At 48.2% G+C, this 15,966-nt stretch overlaps 1 protein-coding gene across 21 annotated transcripts in view; it reads left to right on the top strand.

The window, feature by feature from the left end:
- Positions 1 to 1,410: 1,410 nt before the first annotated feature.
- The window catches only part of REEP1 (receptor accessory protein 1), a 122,572-nt gene continuing 108,016 nt past the window's right edge, over positions 1,411 to 15,966 (top strand). For all 21 annotated transcript variants that reach the window (XR_002342544.2, XR_014841532.1, XR_002342546.2 and 18 more), the window contains exon 1: positions 1,411 to 1,538. Coding sequence is in view for 13 of the 21 variants with exons in the window: in XM_021087288.2 (XP_020942947.1) it covers positions 1,507 to 1,538 (32 nt within the window). In the remaining 8 variants the exon portion in view is untranslated. The remainder of the gene's footprint in view (positions 1,539 to 15,966) is intronic.

Genomic DNA, 15,966 nt, shown 5'->3' on the forward strand with positions numbered 1-15,966 from the left:
CTGACTGCTCCCTAGCCTGGGCCTCAAAACTGGTCAAGACAGCATTAAAAAAAAAGAGAGAGAAACAAAACTGAATTACAGGGATTTTATAGGTTCTTTGGAGACCACTCATAGGTTATGTCTCAACTGCAGTGTCCTTATTGTGGGCAAGGTCTTTCTTCCACTTGTATCACAAACTATCTCTCTACTTCCTCTGAAGATATAGTCTCGGCCTCTTTCTGCAAGGTCTGAGGTCTCCTTGCCTCTCCCAGGAAGCTAGCTGTCTTGGCCAGGGTTTCTTTAAAGGAGGCTTCATGCTAGCTCTTTCCTGTGCTTCTTGCATCTGACACTGAATTATACATAAGCATCAGCAAAGGAGGATAGCGCTCTAAGAGGGCATCATGGTGGCAGTGAGGAAGGAGGCAGCTGAGGCCAGAAGGAGTGGAAAAAGATTTTTCAAGAACAAGGGAACAACATATCAGGCAGCCCTTATGTAATAAAGGCCAGGGCTAGGGTGAGGAGGGTGAGGCACTCTCCTCAGTGGTGAAACTGAAGGGCGTGCCACAAATGCAGTAATCAAGATAAATCATATTTAATGCAATTTAAAAAAAAACCCACGTAGAAGGTGCGCATTTCCCCTTTTGCCTAAGGCTCCAAAATGGCCCCAGCGTTATACAATTATAGCTTCTAGCTTCCTTCCGGCCAAATCATGCCCCTGAGACACTTCCAAACAGAAAAGCTGGAGGAGTCCTCTAGGAAGGGCTCTCCTTAGTTAATAAATCTGAGCCTCGAAGAAGGAGGCTAGGAATACAGTGTATGAACAGTGGAGAGGGGACACTTGTCTAAGCCCCAAATGCTTAAAGTGAAAAGGGCTAGAGGGATATTTGGGGCGTGGAGGTGGCAAAGAGCTTGTGTGTAGGCAGGGATCAGGTCACGTAGGGACTCTTCAGAATTTTAACTAGGGGAGACGCGGGCCCAGATTTGTTTCTTATGCAGATAATGCCTTGTGGGTTAGTTCTGGAGGGGTCAGATCTGGATACAAGAAATCCCTTATGAGGCTAGTGCAGAATCCAGCGAGGGACTATGCCCATCAGAACAGGTGGAGACAAATTCCTAAGGGCCAGTCCTCAGTTTCCCCGCTGGAACACAGAGGATGGGGCAGCCCCCGGGTCTCTGCCCTGCCAATTGGGCCACCTCAGGGTCCCCTGTGAGCGGCGGATGTGCCGGGGGGCGCAGAGGAACCACCCCAATTTAGCTGGGGGCCTGGGGCCAGCGGGGCGGGGCGGGGCCGGCCGGTGCCCAACCTGCTCGCTGCCCAATCGCCGCCGGCCCGCGGTGCCCCGGGGGGCTGGGGCCGCCGCCGCCGCTGCCGCCGGAACGTGCCGCGGCTGCGCCGACGCGCGAGCGCCGGGCAGGGCGGCGGGCGCGTTCAGTCTGGCGGCGGCGGCCGTGCGCTGACGGACGTGCCCGAAGCGCCGCAGCCGCCCGCAGCCGAGCCCGGCCGCGCCCGCCCGCTCGCCCCCCGCCATGGTGGCATGGATCATCTCCAGGCTGGTGGTGTAAGTGGCCTTCTTCCCCGCGTCCCTTCCTTCCTTACCCCCTTCTCCGCCCCCGGCCCCCGGGGCTGCGCGCGCCCCTGCAGCGCCGGCCCTGGTGGCTCCGGCTATTAATACCCGGCGGCCGCTAAATTTAGCAGGTACAGTAGCTGCCGAGGGCGCCGGCGAGCGGGCGGCGCAGGACGCGGCTGCTGCCTTGCGGGGCCCGGCCCGGGAGCGGGGGACCGGCGGGCGGAGGCAGCGAGGGCTGGGGCGCACGGGGCTCCGCCGGGGGCCGCTTTGTTCCCCCGCTGGGTGCGCTCGGCCGCGAGGGCCCGAGTGGGCGAGCCGCGGGGACCAGCGTCCCTCTCCTTGGGGGGAAATGTTGGTTTGGGGTCGCCCGTCGCCGCGCCCCGCCACCGCGCTTTTGTCAGGTGAAAACGACGGAGCCCAGAAGAGCCTGGGGCTCTGCCTAGAGGGGTCGGCGCCGAGAAGGGCGGAGAGCCGGAGGCGGGGCTCCTAAGGGGGCGAAAAAAATACTCCTTTTTAGGTTTCTTAAATTGACAGCGGCAAGGCGAGAGGGGCGGAGGAGGACATGTGCGAATCTTGGGGTAGCTGCCTCGCGTCCCCTTATCTAAGTCCTTTGACGGGGATGGGGATTGAAGGAGAGAGAGGGACAGGCATCTCCAGGAATTCACGGGAAATTTCCGAGTGACAGACGGCCACCCTGACCGTGGGGATGACATCTCCCAGGCGTTGCGGGAGAGCGCAGAGTCATCCGGGGCGAGGCCTGTGTGAAGTCATTGCGGGTGGGCGTGGGGGGCGTTTTGCTCTGTCCAAGCCCCAGAGCTGAGTAGACCTTTGCAGAGCTCCTCCCCTCCTGGATTTGTTCTCCTTTGGAGGGAGACAGGGCCATCTCTTACAGTGCCTCTCCTTCCCAAGCCATTCTCGCCTGAGTGGGGACAGATTTGCCACCTGCTAGGGGAGACGGGCTGAAACTGATCAGGGGAGAGGGGCCAGGGAGTGCGACTGGGGCTTTTTCTTTGTCTAAGAAAGAGGGGCTCCCGACTCTGCTTGATTGTGCAGCATCACTGCCCACGTTGTGGAACGTCTTCCATCTCCTACCCTTCTGTCCTGATTTTCAAAGAAGCAGTCAGAGGCAGGGCTTCTGAAGTCATTCTCAGCATTGTCTCCTGGTCACCGTTCTGGACTTTTCCTCTCAAAGACAGTGTGTGTGCCTCTCAGCCCCCAAGTCATTCATTCCAGGAGGGCCTCTCCACAGCTGTTGCTGCCTGCTGAGTGGTGGTGGGGGGTGTTGTGCTGTACCTAGAGGTGGCATGTTAAATATTTAGAAGATTTCTGCGGGCAGAGCTGGCTTGAATTACCCAGGGAAGCGGCTGGCACGCCTTGCCCCACCTCATGCCCGACCAAGGCTCGTCTTGCCTTCAGGGTGGTATTTTTTTTTTTTTTTTCCTCCTGAAGTAGTGCTGTGATCTTCATACATGCAGGTGGCTTCTGGGGTGGGGTCAGGCACTGCTCAGGGTGGGACCAGAGCGTTGAGTTGACCAGTCTGGAAGGCTCACTCTTTATAGGTCCTGCTGGGCTGGGGCTAGAACACTGGGGAGTGATGGTTTCTGGTCTGGAGTCCATGGAACCGCCTTTAAATGTATTAGCACCCTCCCCCTGTATGCTAAACCACTGAGGCGGGTGGAGAGGAGAGGCATATATTTGGGCGGGGGGGTCTTAGGGACTTGCTGTTAATTTTTAAAACAACCACACTCCTGAGAAGTGAAGCTTTAGAGAATTTAAATGACCATGAGGACTGCCCCTCAGGTCAGCCCAGGACTCTCTGCTCCAAGGGAGAGTTTGTGGAATTTGTGGTTGTTATTCCCACAAAAGGTCAGAGATATGACTTACCCCTCAATCCCTAATTCTGTAGAGAAGCCCAACTTGGATGTGTCTGTTGCAAATGGTTAAAACCACTTTAATAAGCAGTACCTGTTTCCTATAAATAATACCCGTTCATTAGAGGAAAATTAGAAACTATAGATCAATAGACTGAAACTCATCCACGTTATTACTGTACAGAAATAGTTAATGATAATTTGGAGAGGTATATTCATCAAGGCATTTTTCCCTCAGGATACATGCCCATATGTTTCTATTTACCATTTGAGGAAGTTATCGATTCAGCCCAAATTTCCGCAAACCTCTCAGCAAAGAGAAGAAATACCATGTTTGGAGTCTGAAAAACCTTGGTTCAAGTCCCAATTTCGCCTCTTGCCAACAGATCCCAGTTCACAACTCATATCACAAGAGATTCTAGTTTGCAAGCACTAGGTAACCTCATCTTACTGTCGCAGAGATTTCAAAGATGCATGATACCTACCTAAATTGCCAAGCACCGCAGAAGGCATTAAAGCCATGAGAGTCCCCTCCTTCTGTTCTCTGGGAGACGGGGGAAGAACTCCAGGAGGGGCTTTCAGATGTTATTCCTGTGGTTTTCACCCTGGCTTCCCTGAGGGCCACCCAGCCTGAGTGGGTGGGTTCTGGGCGCCTAGTCCTGATTCCTTTTGTTTGTTTTATATATTGGGGTTCTAGGTAAAATATAATTTGGAAAATATATGAGTTTTACTACTAAATAAAAGCCACTGATCCAGTCCTCCCCTCATCTGTGAAACTGTAGAGGAGTGTGCCTTTCCCAAGGACTGGAGGGGAGCTGGTAAAGAAAACAGGCTATGGAGTTTGGGGTCCATGCCCTTTTCACCTCTGCCCATCCTGAACAGTTGTCCTAAATTGATCTCTTTCAGGCTTTCCAGACCTCTAGTGTGGCGTCCTATGGTTTTGTCCACAAGCCCCTTTCCTATAGGCATGTTTTCATGGTTTTGGAAGCCCCTGTCACATCAAAGAACATTCAAGGAAGACCTATCACTGTGTTCTGAGGATTGGGAAGGGAGTGTCTTCCTTCCAGCCAGAGGCATCAAGGCAAGCTGTTGGTGTCTGCAGACAGCCAGCTCTGGTTTGTGGCTGTCTGTATTGCCGTGGGCTGTGAGCGTTTGGGGGCAGTGGTGGTGGCTTTTTTCCCTCCCTTCCCCCAGGCTCATTTTTTGAAGTGCTGCCCGGCACTTCAGTACACTCAGTGAAGGTTGGTTGTGTTGAATGAGTGAGATCAGAGGCCCTGGGATAAGTAGGGGAGCCAGTCAGTGTAATCCCCTGGGGACACAAGTTAGTGGGCATCAGGACAGACTTGTGCCCACTGGGCAAAGCTCTTGGAATGGGAACCAATTTGAGACACTGCTTTCTTGCCAGCTGTCTTCCTCTAAACTCCCTTGGCTCAGCCTAGGAAGAATTAAGGAAGCAATATTAGTGCAGTGACAAGGCTGGCCTTGTTAAAACCTGGTTGATACCCGCCTGGAACATGGGAGCTCACTTAGGACTGGCCTGCTTGCCTCCTTTAATGTATTTTCTTTCCAAACAACTCAAGGGCTAGATGTGAACGAATTTCAAACTATGCACTGGAGGGGGCACCCAGCAGTTGCTCTGCGCCTTCTTGGGAGAAGACACTATCTTGAAGCATTTATTCCAAGGAGCAGATGTTGACTCATTGTCTCTGGACAGCGTTTTGGCTGAGGCCCAGGATGTTGGCTAAATGGATCTAGAACTTCCAACCACTTATAGGATTAGCAGACCAAAACTCTTAACTCACTGCATGGATGGAGGGAGGGAGGGGAAGCGTCCTAATTCAACAAAAATTTTAAATAACTGATAGCAATGCAGAAAAAAACTCCCCCCCCACATTGCACATCTTTTAAAACTGTGAGTTTTTGCAAAGTACAGTCCGATGTTTAAAACAGAGTCTTGCGTTGGTAGCTAAAGGTCTAGCTAAGTCCTGGGACTGTGATTTGGAACACGAGGCCTGTGGTGCCCTGGGTCAGGGGTAGATGTATAGAGGATCCTGGAAGGAATGTGGGCTGTCCTCAAGATGTTCCCCAACTGTGGTAACACAAATGGAAAAAAGAAAAAAACATAAATTCTTAAACATAAGCTTGCCTTTTTGGGGGGCCTGATTAAAAACAGTGGAAGGCAGAAAAATGATCCTGTAAATGGAGGGTTCAGGTTAGTTGAGGATTTTTTTTTCCCCTGGCACTGGGTGTGGTACAGGATAGGAGCTAAGTGAATGTTTCAGTTGAATTGTGAGCAGAAAGATGTTGGGCCGGAACTCGGGTTCTAGTCCAAGTGCTGGTCTGACCTGCTGGCAGAGTCCTAAGAGTAACTCGCACCTGCGCCAGGGGCCCTGCTCCTTGGTCTGTGAGACAAGGGTGTTGATCGGAATCCTCTTGGAGGTCTTTTTTTTTTTTTTTTTTTTTTTTGTCTTTTGTCTTTTGTTGTTGTTGTTGTTGTTGTTGTTATTGTTGCTATTTCTTGGGCCGCTCCCACGGCATATGGAGGTTCCCAGGCTAGGGGTTGAATCAAAGCTGTAGCCACCGGCCTACGCCAGAGCCACAGCAACGCGGGATCCGAGCCGCGTCTGCAACCTACACCACAGCTCACGGCAACGCCGGATCGTTAACCCACTGAGCAAGGGCAGGGACCGAACCCGCAACCTCATGGTTCCTAGTCGGATTCGTTAACCACTGCGCCACGACGGGAACTCCCCGATCTTCATTTATTAATCCTGCCTGCCTGCTGGGAAGTAACTTTTGTGCACTTCTTCCTGATGTGTCTTATGTGCAGGTTAGCTGACAAGTGAAGGTCCCACCTGGTTATTAATGGCTCAGTCCTCCCCTTCCTTCTGAAGCAAGCTTTCCTCTTTGGAGTGTGCACTATTTGGGAGGAGGAAGAGCCCCGGGAAGAGTGGGAGAGGTGACCAGTCAGGCCCTCAGTAGCCACCTAGTGAGGCTGCCATTTTGTATTGTATATGTGTGTTGTGTGTGTGTGTGTGTGTTTTCCAAGGGATTTCAAGAGGCTGGGGGACAGGGAAGACTCTGCCATGCAGTCGTCACAGTGTATGGCACCTTTGGAATTTTATTGCCAACAGTGAGTTGCATGCCTGACTGGTTACCAGGCTTCTTTGTGTCTGTGGGAATTTTCTGAGAAGCAACAAGAGTTAAGAGGGGTTGTGTTTGGATATGAAGATACTGTCCTCTCACTTCTAGGCCTTGGGAAGGGCCTGGAGGATCAGAAAATGGATAGTTATATACATATTGTTTGTTCTGATCTTTCAGATCTCATCTGTCTTCACACAGAAGCACATTGTTTTCCCTTTGGGTTATTTTAGTTGCCCCCAGGGCCTTGCCTTTGATAGTAGAGAAAAAAATAAATATAAAGGACCAAGCGTCTGGCACACAGTAGGTGTGTCTGAAGGAATCTTATCCGATGTTGTAGGCCCTCGAGTGTGGCATGTGTACTTAGGATGGCCAGTGGGTTTCTCGTCTCATAATTGACAGGAGGCTTCCTGGGCCCAGTCTCGAAATGGGATATGAAGCTGGGTTGGGCTCAGTGGGGAAGGAGTTGCGTGAATGATTCGTGCTGGGAAGATGGTAATGGGGGCACACGTGTTGGTTCAGTATTTGCTCTCCCACACTTGGTCTGTTCCTGGTCCCAGAGGGCCTGTTGCCCTGTCAGACTTTTACACACTTCACTAAATTAGTGAACAGAGAGCAGCATCCTTTACCTGAGTTAACGTCCCCTCCTGACCTCCTGCCCCCTCCAGGCCTTTACAGTACCAGTCAGTTCAAGGCCTAGGTGCCTCCTTGTTACCAGCATAGGGAGCTGTCCAGCCAGTGGCTCTCTAGTCTGCCTCTTCCCCCTTAGGATGATCACATACGGATCACATTTCCCCCTTTTCGTTTGCCTTTCACCAGTCACAGCTCGGTTACTTTCCACCTTGCCTTCTCTCACATACTTGTGCATTCACATCTTTTCTGCCTCCTTGTAGGGATCTCTGGATGGTACTCTGGGCTTTGAAACTGGTTCCCATTGCCATCTGGTAACATCGCCCATTCTCCTTCCCTCTACTTAGCCGTGGAGGTGGGCAGTGACTCAGGCTTAGCTACACATTCTCTTGGGAACAGAGATTGGTGCTGAAGTGGGTCTGTGACTCAAACTGAGCCACTTGATCCTTTCCCAGGGTTTCTTGATTTGAAGCTGGGAGAGAATAGCCTTGCCTGGGGGACCCAGAGCTGGAAGATGTGGAGGTGGGGTTGCTGGTGGCTGCCTGGTAGGTGGAGACAATATGGAGGCCAAAGGGGTGAATTATGGCAATGCAGAGGCAAACAGAGATGAAATACAGGCACAGAGAGCAGGAGGCTGATACCAGGGTCTTAATTCTAGTTACTCAGGCCCTGGTTCTTGCAGCGCCTCCTTTGATGCCTTGGTCTGTCCCATATCCCAGAATGAAGGCCTTGAATAGTACTTGTATTAATTTAACATTTATTGTGGTGTGAGGATGGACTGGGTTATGCTGCAGTAACAACTCTCAGATCCTAGTGGCTGGAGAAAACAAAGCTTTATTTCTTGCTTTACCCTGCCTGTTCACGGTGGGTTGGCCAAGGCATTCTGCTCATTGTAGTCACTAGAGGCTCAGGCTGACCGAGTCCTCTTTGTCTTAGGGCGCTGTCATTGTAGCACAAAGCACCCAGGGATTCACTGGCAGAGGGAAAGAAAAATGGGGAGTCATGCAGGCTCTTAAGTACCTCTAACCGGAAGTGACCTGTGTCACTTCTGCTCACATTTCATTGGCCAAAGAAAATCATACGGCCAAGCCTGAATTCAAGTGGGTGGAGAGTTACAGTCTCACTAAACATTTGTGAACAGCTCCAGTGACCACCGTAGATATTAAATGAATGCATCCTAAACAGCTCTGCAAATCTATAAATGTCCTTTTGTTTTGCTAAAGTTGGTGTAAAATGTGGTTGTTTTTTTTTCTTCTTACAACTGGGACAGTCCTAACACACTCCTTTACCCTTTTGCATTAGAAAAATTCCTCACTCTCTCTTTTCTTTATCTTATTTGTGAGTTTAAAAAGAAGGTCTTAATTTGAGTCATTACTAAATGACCACAATTTAGTATTTGTGGATAACTGATGCCATTCCATGGCCAAAGACCTTGAAGGTGCCTTATGTTCCATGTTTGTCTCCATCTGCCTTCCTCCATGAAACCTCCCTGGGGTCCCCTTGACCAAAGAAAGATTTCTGTTCTTGGGTCCCCAGTGTGGCATTGTCACTTTGTGCCTTGAAATGTGGGGGTTTGTGCATTTGCCCTCCCCCTCCTTAAGGACCACATCTGTTTCTCAGCCTGCCTCTCAGCTCCTCGTGTGTAGCAGGTGCCTGATGAGTGCATGTTGGATCATGAGTGAGTCAGGACCTCTCCATGCAAAGAGGGGTCTGTGCACCAGCAACATTGGCATCACCAGCAGCTAGTTAGGAATGCAGAATCCCAGGCCCCAGCCAAGGCCCGATGAATCTGTGTTTTATCAAGATTCCTGTGAGACTTGAAAAGCACCGAGTCTGGATTTCACAGGGTGTCATCATCTCACCTGTGAAAAGAAAAGAAACTGATTTGCCTACGGTTCCCACTCTTGGCTGTAAAGGGGGATGTGGTCCCAACCATCCATTTGTGTTGGACTCATCCCCTCTGGTCTCAGAGGTCCCAGCCCTGACTTTTATGAGTTCCAAATGGCGTAATTGGACTCCACTAACCCAGGGCTCAACTAAAACTTTCACAGATGGACTGTCTAGCTGTGACCTGCATAACAGGTAGTTTTGCGGTAATTAGGGTTTAAGCTGCCAGGGCAGTGGCAGTCAGTCAGAATACTCTGCCAATGGGTCATGCTACTCAGAGGAGGGGGGGCTACAACCTCCCTTGAGAGAGAGGTTGGTGAAACACAGTCAGCTGGTGCAGGGGACTCAGTGGGTTTACAGGAACACAGGAGGGCTTTTTCTCATGGGCATATGAGGCCGAGAACCACTGGTCCCTGTATGTCCCTCCTGAGGAAGTCACATGATCCCTCGGGCTCTGTAAATGCTTCATGTGTCATGTGTCCTATGTGCTGTGGAGTCCAGGCTTCTCTGTGAGTCACTTTCAGCCCTGCCTTCAAAACACTCCCAGTCCAACCAGCTCCCAGCTCGACTGCCACGGCCCTGTTCCAACCCCAAATTGCTGCTCTCCTGAACCATTTCAGAACCACTCTAATTGTTTTCCCTGTTTCTACTCCTGTTTCTCCAGTAATTTGTTTAAAACTTAAGATGGGAGTTCCCGTCGTGGCTCAGTGGTTAACGAATCCGACTAGGAATCATGAGGTTGCAGGTTCAATCCCTGACCTCGCTCAGTGGGTTAAGGATCGGCGTTGCTCTGAGCTGTGGTGTAGGTTGCAGACTTGGCTTGGATTTGGCGTTGCTGTGGCTCTGGCATAGGCCGGCGGCTACAGCTCTTATTGGACCCCTAGCCTGGGAACCTCCATATGCCACTGGTGCAGCCCTAGAAAAGGCAAAAAGACAATCAGTAGATCAATCAATCAATCAATCTTAAGAGAGATCTTACATAGAAAACAAACTTACGGTTACCAAAGAGGAAAGGGGGTGGAGGAAGGATAAATTAGGTGTTTGGAACTAACAGATTCAAACTACTATATATAAAATAGATAAACAACAAGGTCCTATTGTATAGCACAGGGAACTATATTTCATGTTCTGTAATAAACTATAATGGAAAAGAATATGAAAAAGGATGTATACACATGTATATCTGAATCACTTTGCTGTACACCAGAAGCTAACACAACATCGTAAGTCAACTATGCTGCAATAAATAAGTATAATAAAGGAAAACATTTTTCAAAAAAAAAAAAAAAAGATAGGTCTTAGTTTTCTCCCGCTGTTTAAAAACTGTCTAGGGAGTTCCTGTTATGGTTCAGCCATAATGAACTAGTATCCATGAGGATGCGGGTTTGATCCTTGGCCTCGCTCAGTGGGTGACAGATCCAGCGTTGCCATGAGCTGTGATGTACGCAGACCTGGCTTGGATCTGGCACTTCTGTGGCTGTGGTGTAGGCCAGCAGGTGCAGCTCTGATTTGATTCCTAGAATGGGAACTTCCATATGCTGCAAGCACAACCCTAAAGAAACCAAAAACAAACAAACAACTGTCTAAAGATTTTCTGTCACCTTAAGAATAAGATTCAGACTCCTTACCATTCTCGACAAGACTCAGCGAAGCCTGACCCCTGCCCACCGCCCTAACCTCACCTTGTATTGCTCTCTTTTCCCTCAGCTCCATTATCCTCACTTATTCCTGGAAGGCAACAAGCTTGTCCTGCCCAGGGGCCTTTGCACTTGCTGTTCCCTCTGTCCTGTACACACCGCCATGGATTGTGCATGGCCCTTTCCCTCTTTCCATTTGGGTCTCTGCTTATGTCACCTCTTCAGAACAGCTTCTCCAGACACACCTGCCCTCACTTCTGTCTTCTTGTCCTGCCCTGAAACTATGCTTTTAATTCTTTTGTTCACTTGTTTCAGGTCTATCCACTAGGATTTGATCTCCATAACTTCGAGATTTCTATCTTCATCACAGCTGTTTTCCTGGTTCGTAGAACAGTTCTAAGCTCAGAATAGGTGTTTGCAAAACATCCAAATGATGACTTTGTATTCCCTCTGGGATTAGAAAATCCTATTTTATTTTATTTATTTAGGTTTGTTTGTTTGTTTATTTATTTTTTCTTTTTAGGGCTGCACCCAAGGCATATGGAGGTTCCTAGGCTAGGGATAGAATCAGAGTCACAGCTGCTGGCCTACGCCACAGCCACAGCAACATGGGATCTGAGCCGAGTCTGCGACATGCACCACAGTTCATGGCAATGCCGGATCCTTAACCCACTGAGCAAGGCCAGGGATGGAGCCCGTGTCCTCGTGGATACTAGTTGGGTGCATTAACCACTGAGCCATGATGGCAACTCCAGAAAATCCTTTTAAACCTAGGTTTGGATGGAAGATGATATGAGAAAAAGAATGTATATACATATATGACTGAGTCACTTTGCTGTACAGCAGAAATTGACACCACATTGTAAATCAACTATACTTTAATTAAAAAGTTAAATAAAATAAACCAAGGTTTGTAGAACCTTGATTTGTGATCATGGCAAGTAGCATAACCTCTCTAAGCCTCATTTTCTCACCTGAAAAATGAGAGATTTGATTCCTCTTTCCGGCAATATGGAAAATTGTATAGTCTAAGCCCCTCCCATAATAAAAATTAAAGATTTTAAAAACAATTTTGGATAAAATCTAATAGCAATCATAAATAAGCTTTTAGGTAAGTAAGGGAGTTTGCCAGGGGGCAAAACAGAAAAGGAATCATTTTGCAAGTGTGTAAATTAGTACTGTAGCAGCTGCACAACAGACAACCCAGAGATTTAGCTTAAAACAACAGTCATTTTGTTATCATCTCCCCTGGCTATGTGGTCAGGAATTTGGACAGGACACAAAACTCGTTTCTGCTCATGATGTCTGGGTCTCAACTGGGAAGATGCAAATAGCAGTGGCAGACTGGACGTCTCTTTCTTTTCTTGGGTTCAAGGGCCTTTCTGTGTGGTCTTTCTTTTTTTGTGACTGCATCTATTTTATGAAAGTTCCCAGGCTAGGGGTGGAATGGGAGCTCCATCTGGGGCCTATGCCACAGCCACACAGCGACACCAGATCTGAGCTGCATCTGCGACCTATGCTGCAACTTATGGCAACACCAGATCCTTAACCCACTGAGTGAGGCCAGGAATCGAACCAGCATCCTCAAGGATATTACATCGGATTCTTAACCCACTGAGCCACAATGGGAACTCCCCATGTAGTCTTTCTATGTAATTTCTCCAGCACGGAGGCCTCAGGATAGTCAGATTTCTTACACAGTAGCTCAGGATTGCAAGAGTGTATGGCAGAGAGGCATCCGTAGAAACAGACTTTTTATGAGTGGGTGTCAGAAATCCCAGGATGACACTTCGGCTGCATTCTATTGGCCAAGCAGGTAATGAAAGCCATCCTAGATTTGAAGAAAGGGGGATTCGATTATTTCTCCATGGGTGGGGTAGCAAATAATTTGCAGTCATCTTTAACATACCATGCTGAAGGATTGGCCTAACTTGATTTTTTGTCTGCCTAGAGAAAAGAGGGACCTTGGGTCTGCAGAGGTTTGCATAGAGCTCAGACTTGAAGGGCTGTTCTGCGGTAAAAGCTTAGACCTGCAGGCACAGGGAGATGACCATGGAGCTTGTCTGTCTTGCCGAGAGTTCTTGGTAGAGGGAAGCTCTCCGTGGGGAACTTGAAACCACCTATGGACCTGTCCTCATGTGGATATGGGCTTTGAATGAACACATCCTGTATGGTCTGAGCATCCTCAGCTGAGAGATTAACATCATTGCCCTGGGTCAGCATTACTCCTGGGGCGTCTGACAGAAATTAATCCATTCTCTCTAAGAGCTCTCAGTACACAGCATACAGAGTTAGCCCCAAAGCACATATATTCATGCTTCAAAATTATAAAACATGTGAGGTAATAACCCCTCTGAGCAGAAGTTAAATACTCCAAGATTAGCCCTCCAGAAATAAATACATAAATAAATATATAAATAATGTACATATATATATATATATATATTATTTTTTTTTTTTTCTTTCTCGGTCTTTTTACAGCTGCACCCATGGCATTTGGAAGTTCCCACACCCACTGTATATGGAGGTTCCCAGGCTAGGGGTCAAATCGGAGCTGTAGTTGCCAGCCTACGCCACAGCCACAGCAATGCCAGATCTGAACCTGTGACCTACAGCACAGCTCATGGCAACGCTGGATCCTTAACCCACTGAGCGACGTGGCTGGGGATTGAACCTGCATCCTCATAGCTACTAGTCGGGTTCTTAACCTGCCAAGCCACAATGGGAACTCTATAATATATATATTATTTATATAAAATAATTATTTCTTAGAACCTTAGAATAAGTCTTTCTAAAATGAAAGAGGAATTGAACATATAAGAAAACAGCAGATCCCAGGGTGGAGCAGGGAGAGGAGTAGGGCCCGTGGGAAAAGAAGCGATTCTAAAAGTAAAAAAGAGAAAGTATTAAAATTAAAAACCCAATGGATAGTTTGAAATGATGAAGGATTGAACATCAGGGGTGTGATATCATCTGCCTTTTGGCGCTAGAGGGATTCTTAGTGATTTAAGGCTGTTGTTTGAAGGACAAGGAGGATGGGGCCTGAGGGATTAGGTCATTCATCAAGGTCAGTGGCCTGATTGGCTAGGTCAGGACTGGAGGCTAAGTCTCCAGTTTCTGAAGGTTGATGTGGAAGAAAGACGTTTGTTTTTGGTGGCTAGAGGGTTGGGCTAGGACCCGTGGGCTATGAGAAGACAAATTTTTGTTTTGATAGAAGGAAAGCTTTCTAGTAATTGGTGCTAAAGCGATGCGATGAGCTCCTCTCTTCCAACCGTGAGACCTTCCAACTCTAAACCTGTATGATTCTGATCCTTCCCCTTATAACAGGGGAGGAAGAGAGAATTGTTGAAAAAAATCCTCTTTTCAGTGGCAGGCCTTCTGTCCTTGTTCAAGATACATTGATTCATTGCTTGATTGAGTCATTCATTGATAACGGTGCCCATTTATTGACCATTTGCTTTGTCCCAAGCACTACACTGGGCATCAAGGATTAGAAGATGAATGAGGGGAGTTGCCGTCGTGGCTCAGCAGAAATGAACCCAACTGGTATCCTTGAGGACACAGGTTCGATCCCTGGCCTTGCTCAATGGGTTAAAGATCTGGTGTTGCCATGAGCTGTGGTGTAGGTTGCAGATGCGGCTCGGATCTGGCATTGCTGTGGCTGTGGTGTAGGCCAGCAGCTACAGCTCCGGTTGGACCCCAAGCCTGGGAACCTCCATATGCTGTGGGTGTGGCCCTAGAAAGACAAAAATAAAAAGAAGATGAATGCATTCCTGTTGCATCTTTGAGAAGTTTCTGAGGTCAGATGGCCAGTCAGTGGGGAGCTTGGACTTGGATTCCTGTGTTCTTCCTGCCTGGCCAGTGTTCTTTCCACTGGGTGGTTATTTTGTGGGTGTGTGTGAATGTCTTTTCTGGCTTTGGTTGGAAATCAAAGGGAGGAGCCCTCTCACTGGGGAAGTGGTGCATCTGATATGTAAAGGGAGATTAAACCATCGCTGCCTCTCTCTGCCTGGGGACTCTGTGGCAGCCAATGTTGAGAGAGAAGAGGAGGCAGAGGGGAGGGGATGCAGAATGAATACAACCTGGGACAAAGAGATGGGTAAAGTTGAGCATCCTTATCCACTGCATTAGTCTACTATTGCTGCTGGAAGAGAGAACCACAAAGTTGGTGGCTGAAAACAACAGAGCTTTAGTCTCTTACAGTTCCGGGGGCCTGAAGTGTGAAATGAGTTTTGGGGAGCTCAAGTCCGCGTGTTAGCAGAAGTGTTTCCTTCTGGAAGTTCCATGGGAGAATCCATTTTTTTGGTTTGTTTGTTTCTTCCAGAGTTTGGTGGCTGTTGGCCTTCCTTGGCTTGTGACCACATCTTTCCAGTCTGTGCTTACTTAGGCATGTTTTCTTTTCTTCTGTCTCCGTATCTTTCTGTGCCTCTCTCTTAGAAGGACATTTGTCGTTACATTTAGGACCCTAGATAATCCAGGATAATCTCCCCCTTGCAAAATCCTTAACTTTGAATCACATCTGAAAGTCTCTTTTGCTGTATAAGAGACTTTCTGGGGACTAGGACCTGGATGTCTTTGGGGACCATATGCAGCTTATTAAACCCATAGCCACTAGCCGTGCTGCCACCAGGCTGAGAGAGATTCATCTAAGAATAGCCTACAAAAGAACACTCCTCTGTTCTAACATCTTATTCTGTCTCCATTTTCAGACTCACCTGGATTTGTAAAAATTAATTATTGAGTCAATAAAAAAGATGACAAAGAAAGAGGGTATAATGGACAATAGTACAATGAATACGCCTTTCCCCACCATCCAGTTTAAGAAGCAGAACATTGCCTTCATCATATCAATATACCACTGTTTACAGACACTTGGGTTCTTTCTAGATTTTTGTTTTTCTCTTACAAAGAAAAGACTTGTGCAATGAACATTCTTATATGTGTTTGCTGGTGCACGTGTGCACACATTTCTTTAGGAATGGAATAGCTGAGGCATAGGATACATGTATCTCCCATTTGACCAAATAACATAAATTAAATTTCATAAAGGTGTGGGTCTCTTTCTGGGCTCTCTATTCTGTTCCATTAATCGACTTGTCTGACCCTGCACCAGGACCGCACTGTCTGCTTCCCATAACTTTGAAGAAAATTCTTGCAATCTGGCCTGGCAAGTCCCCTCTGCGTTTTGTTCTTCATAAATTGTTTTCCAAAATGCTTTTCCTTCAGTGAAAAAATAGGGTCACTTGCATGGTA

This window comes from Sus scrofa, chromosome 3 (genome assembly GCF_054392235.1).
Source record: "Sus scrofa isolate SSC_HxYL_T2T_F1_AM1 chromosome 3, Sscrofa_HxYL_maternal_Yorkshire_Landrace_v2.0, whole genome shotgun sequence".
Taxonomy (NCBI): domain Eukaryota; kingdom Metazoa; phylum Chordata; class Mammalia; order Artiodactyla; family Suidae; genus Sus; species Sus scrofa.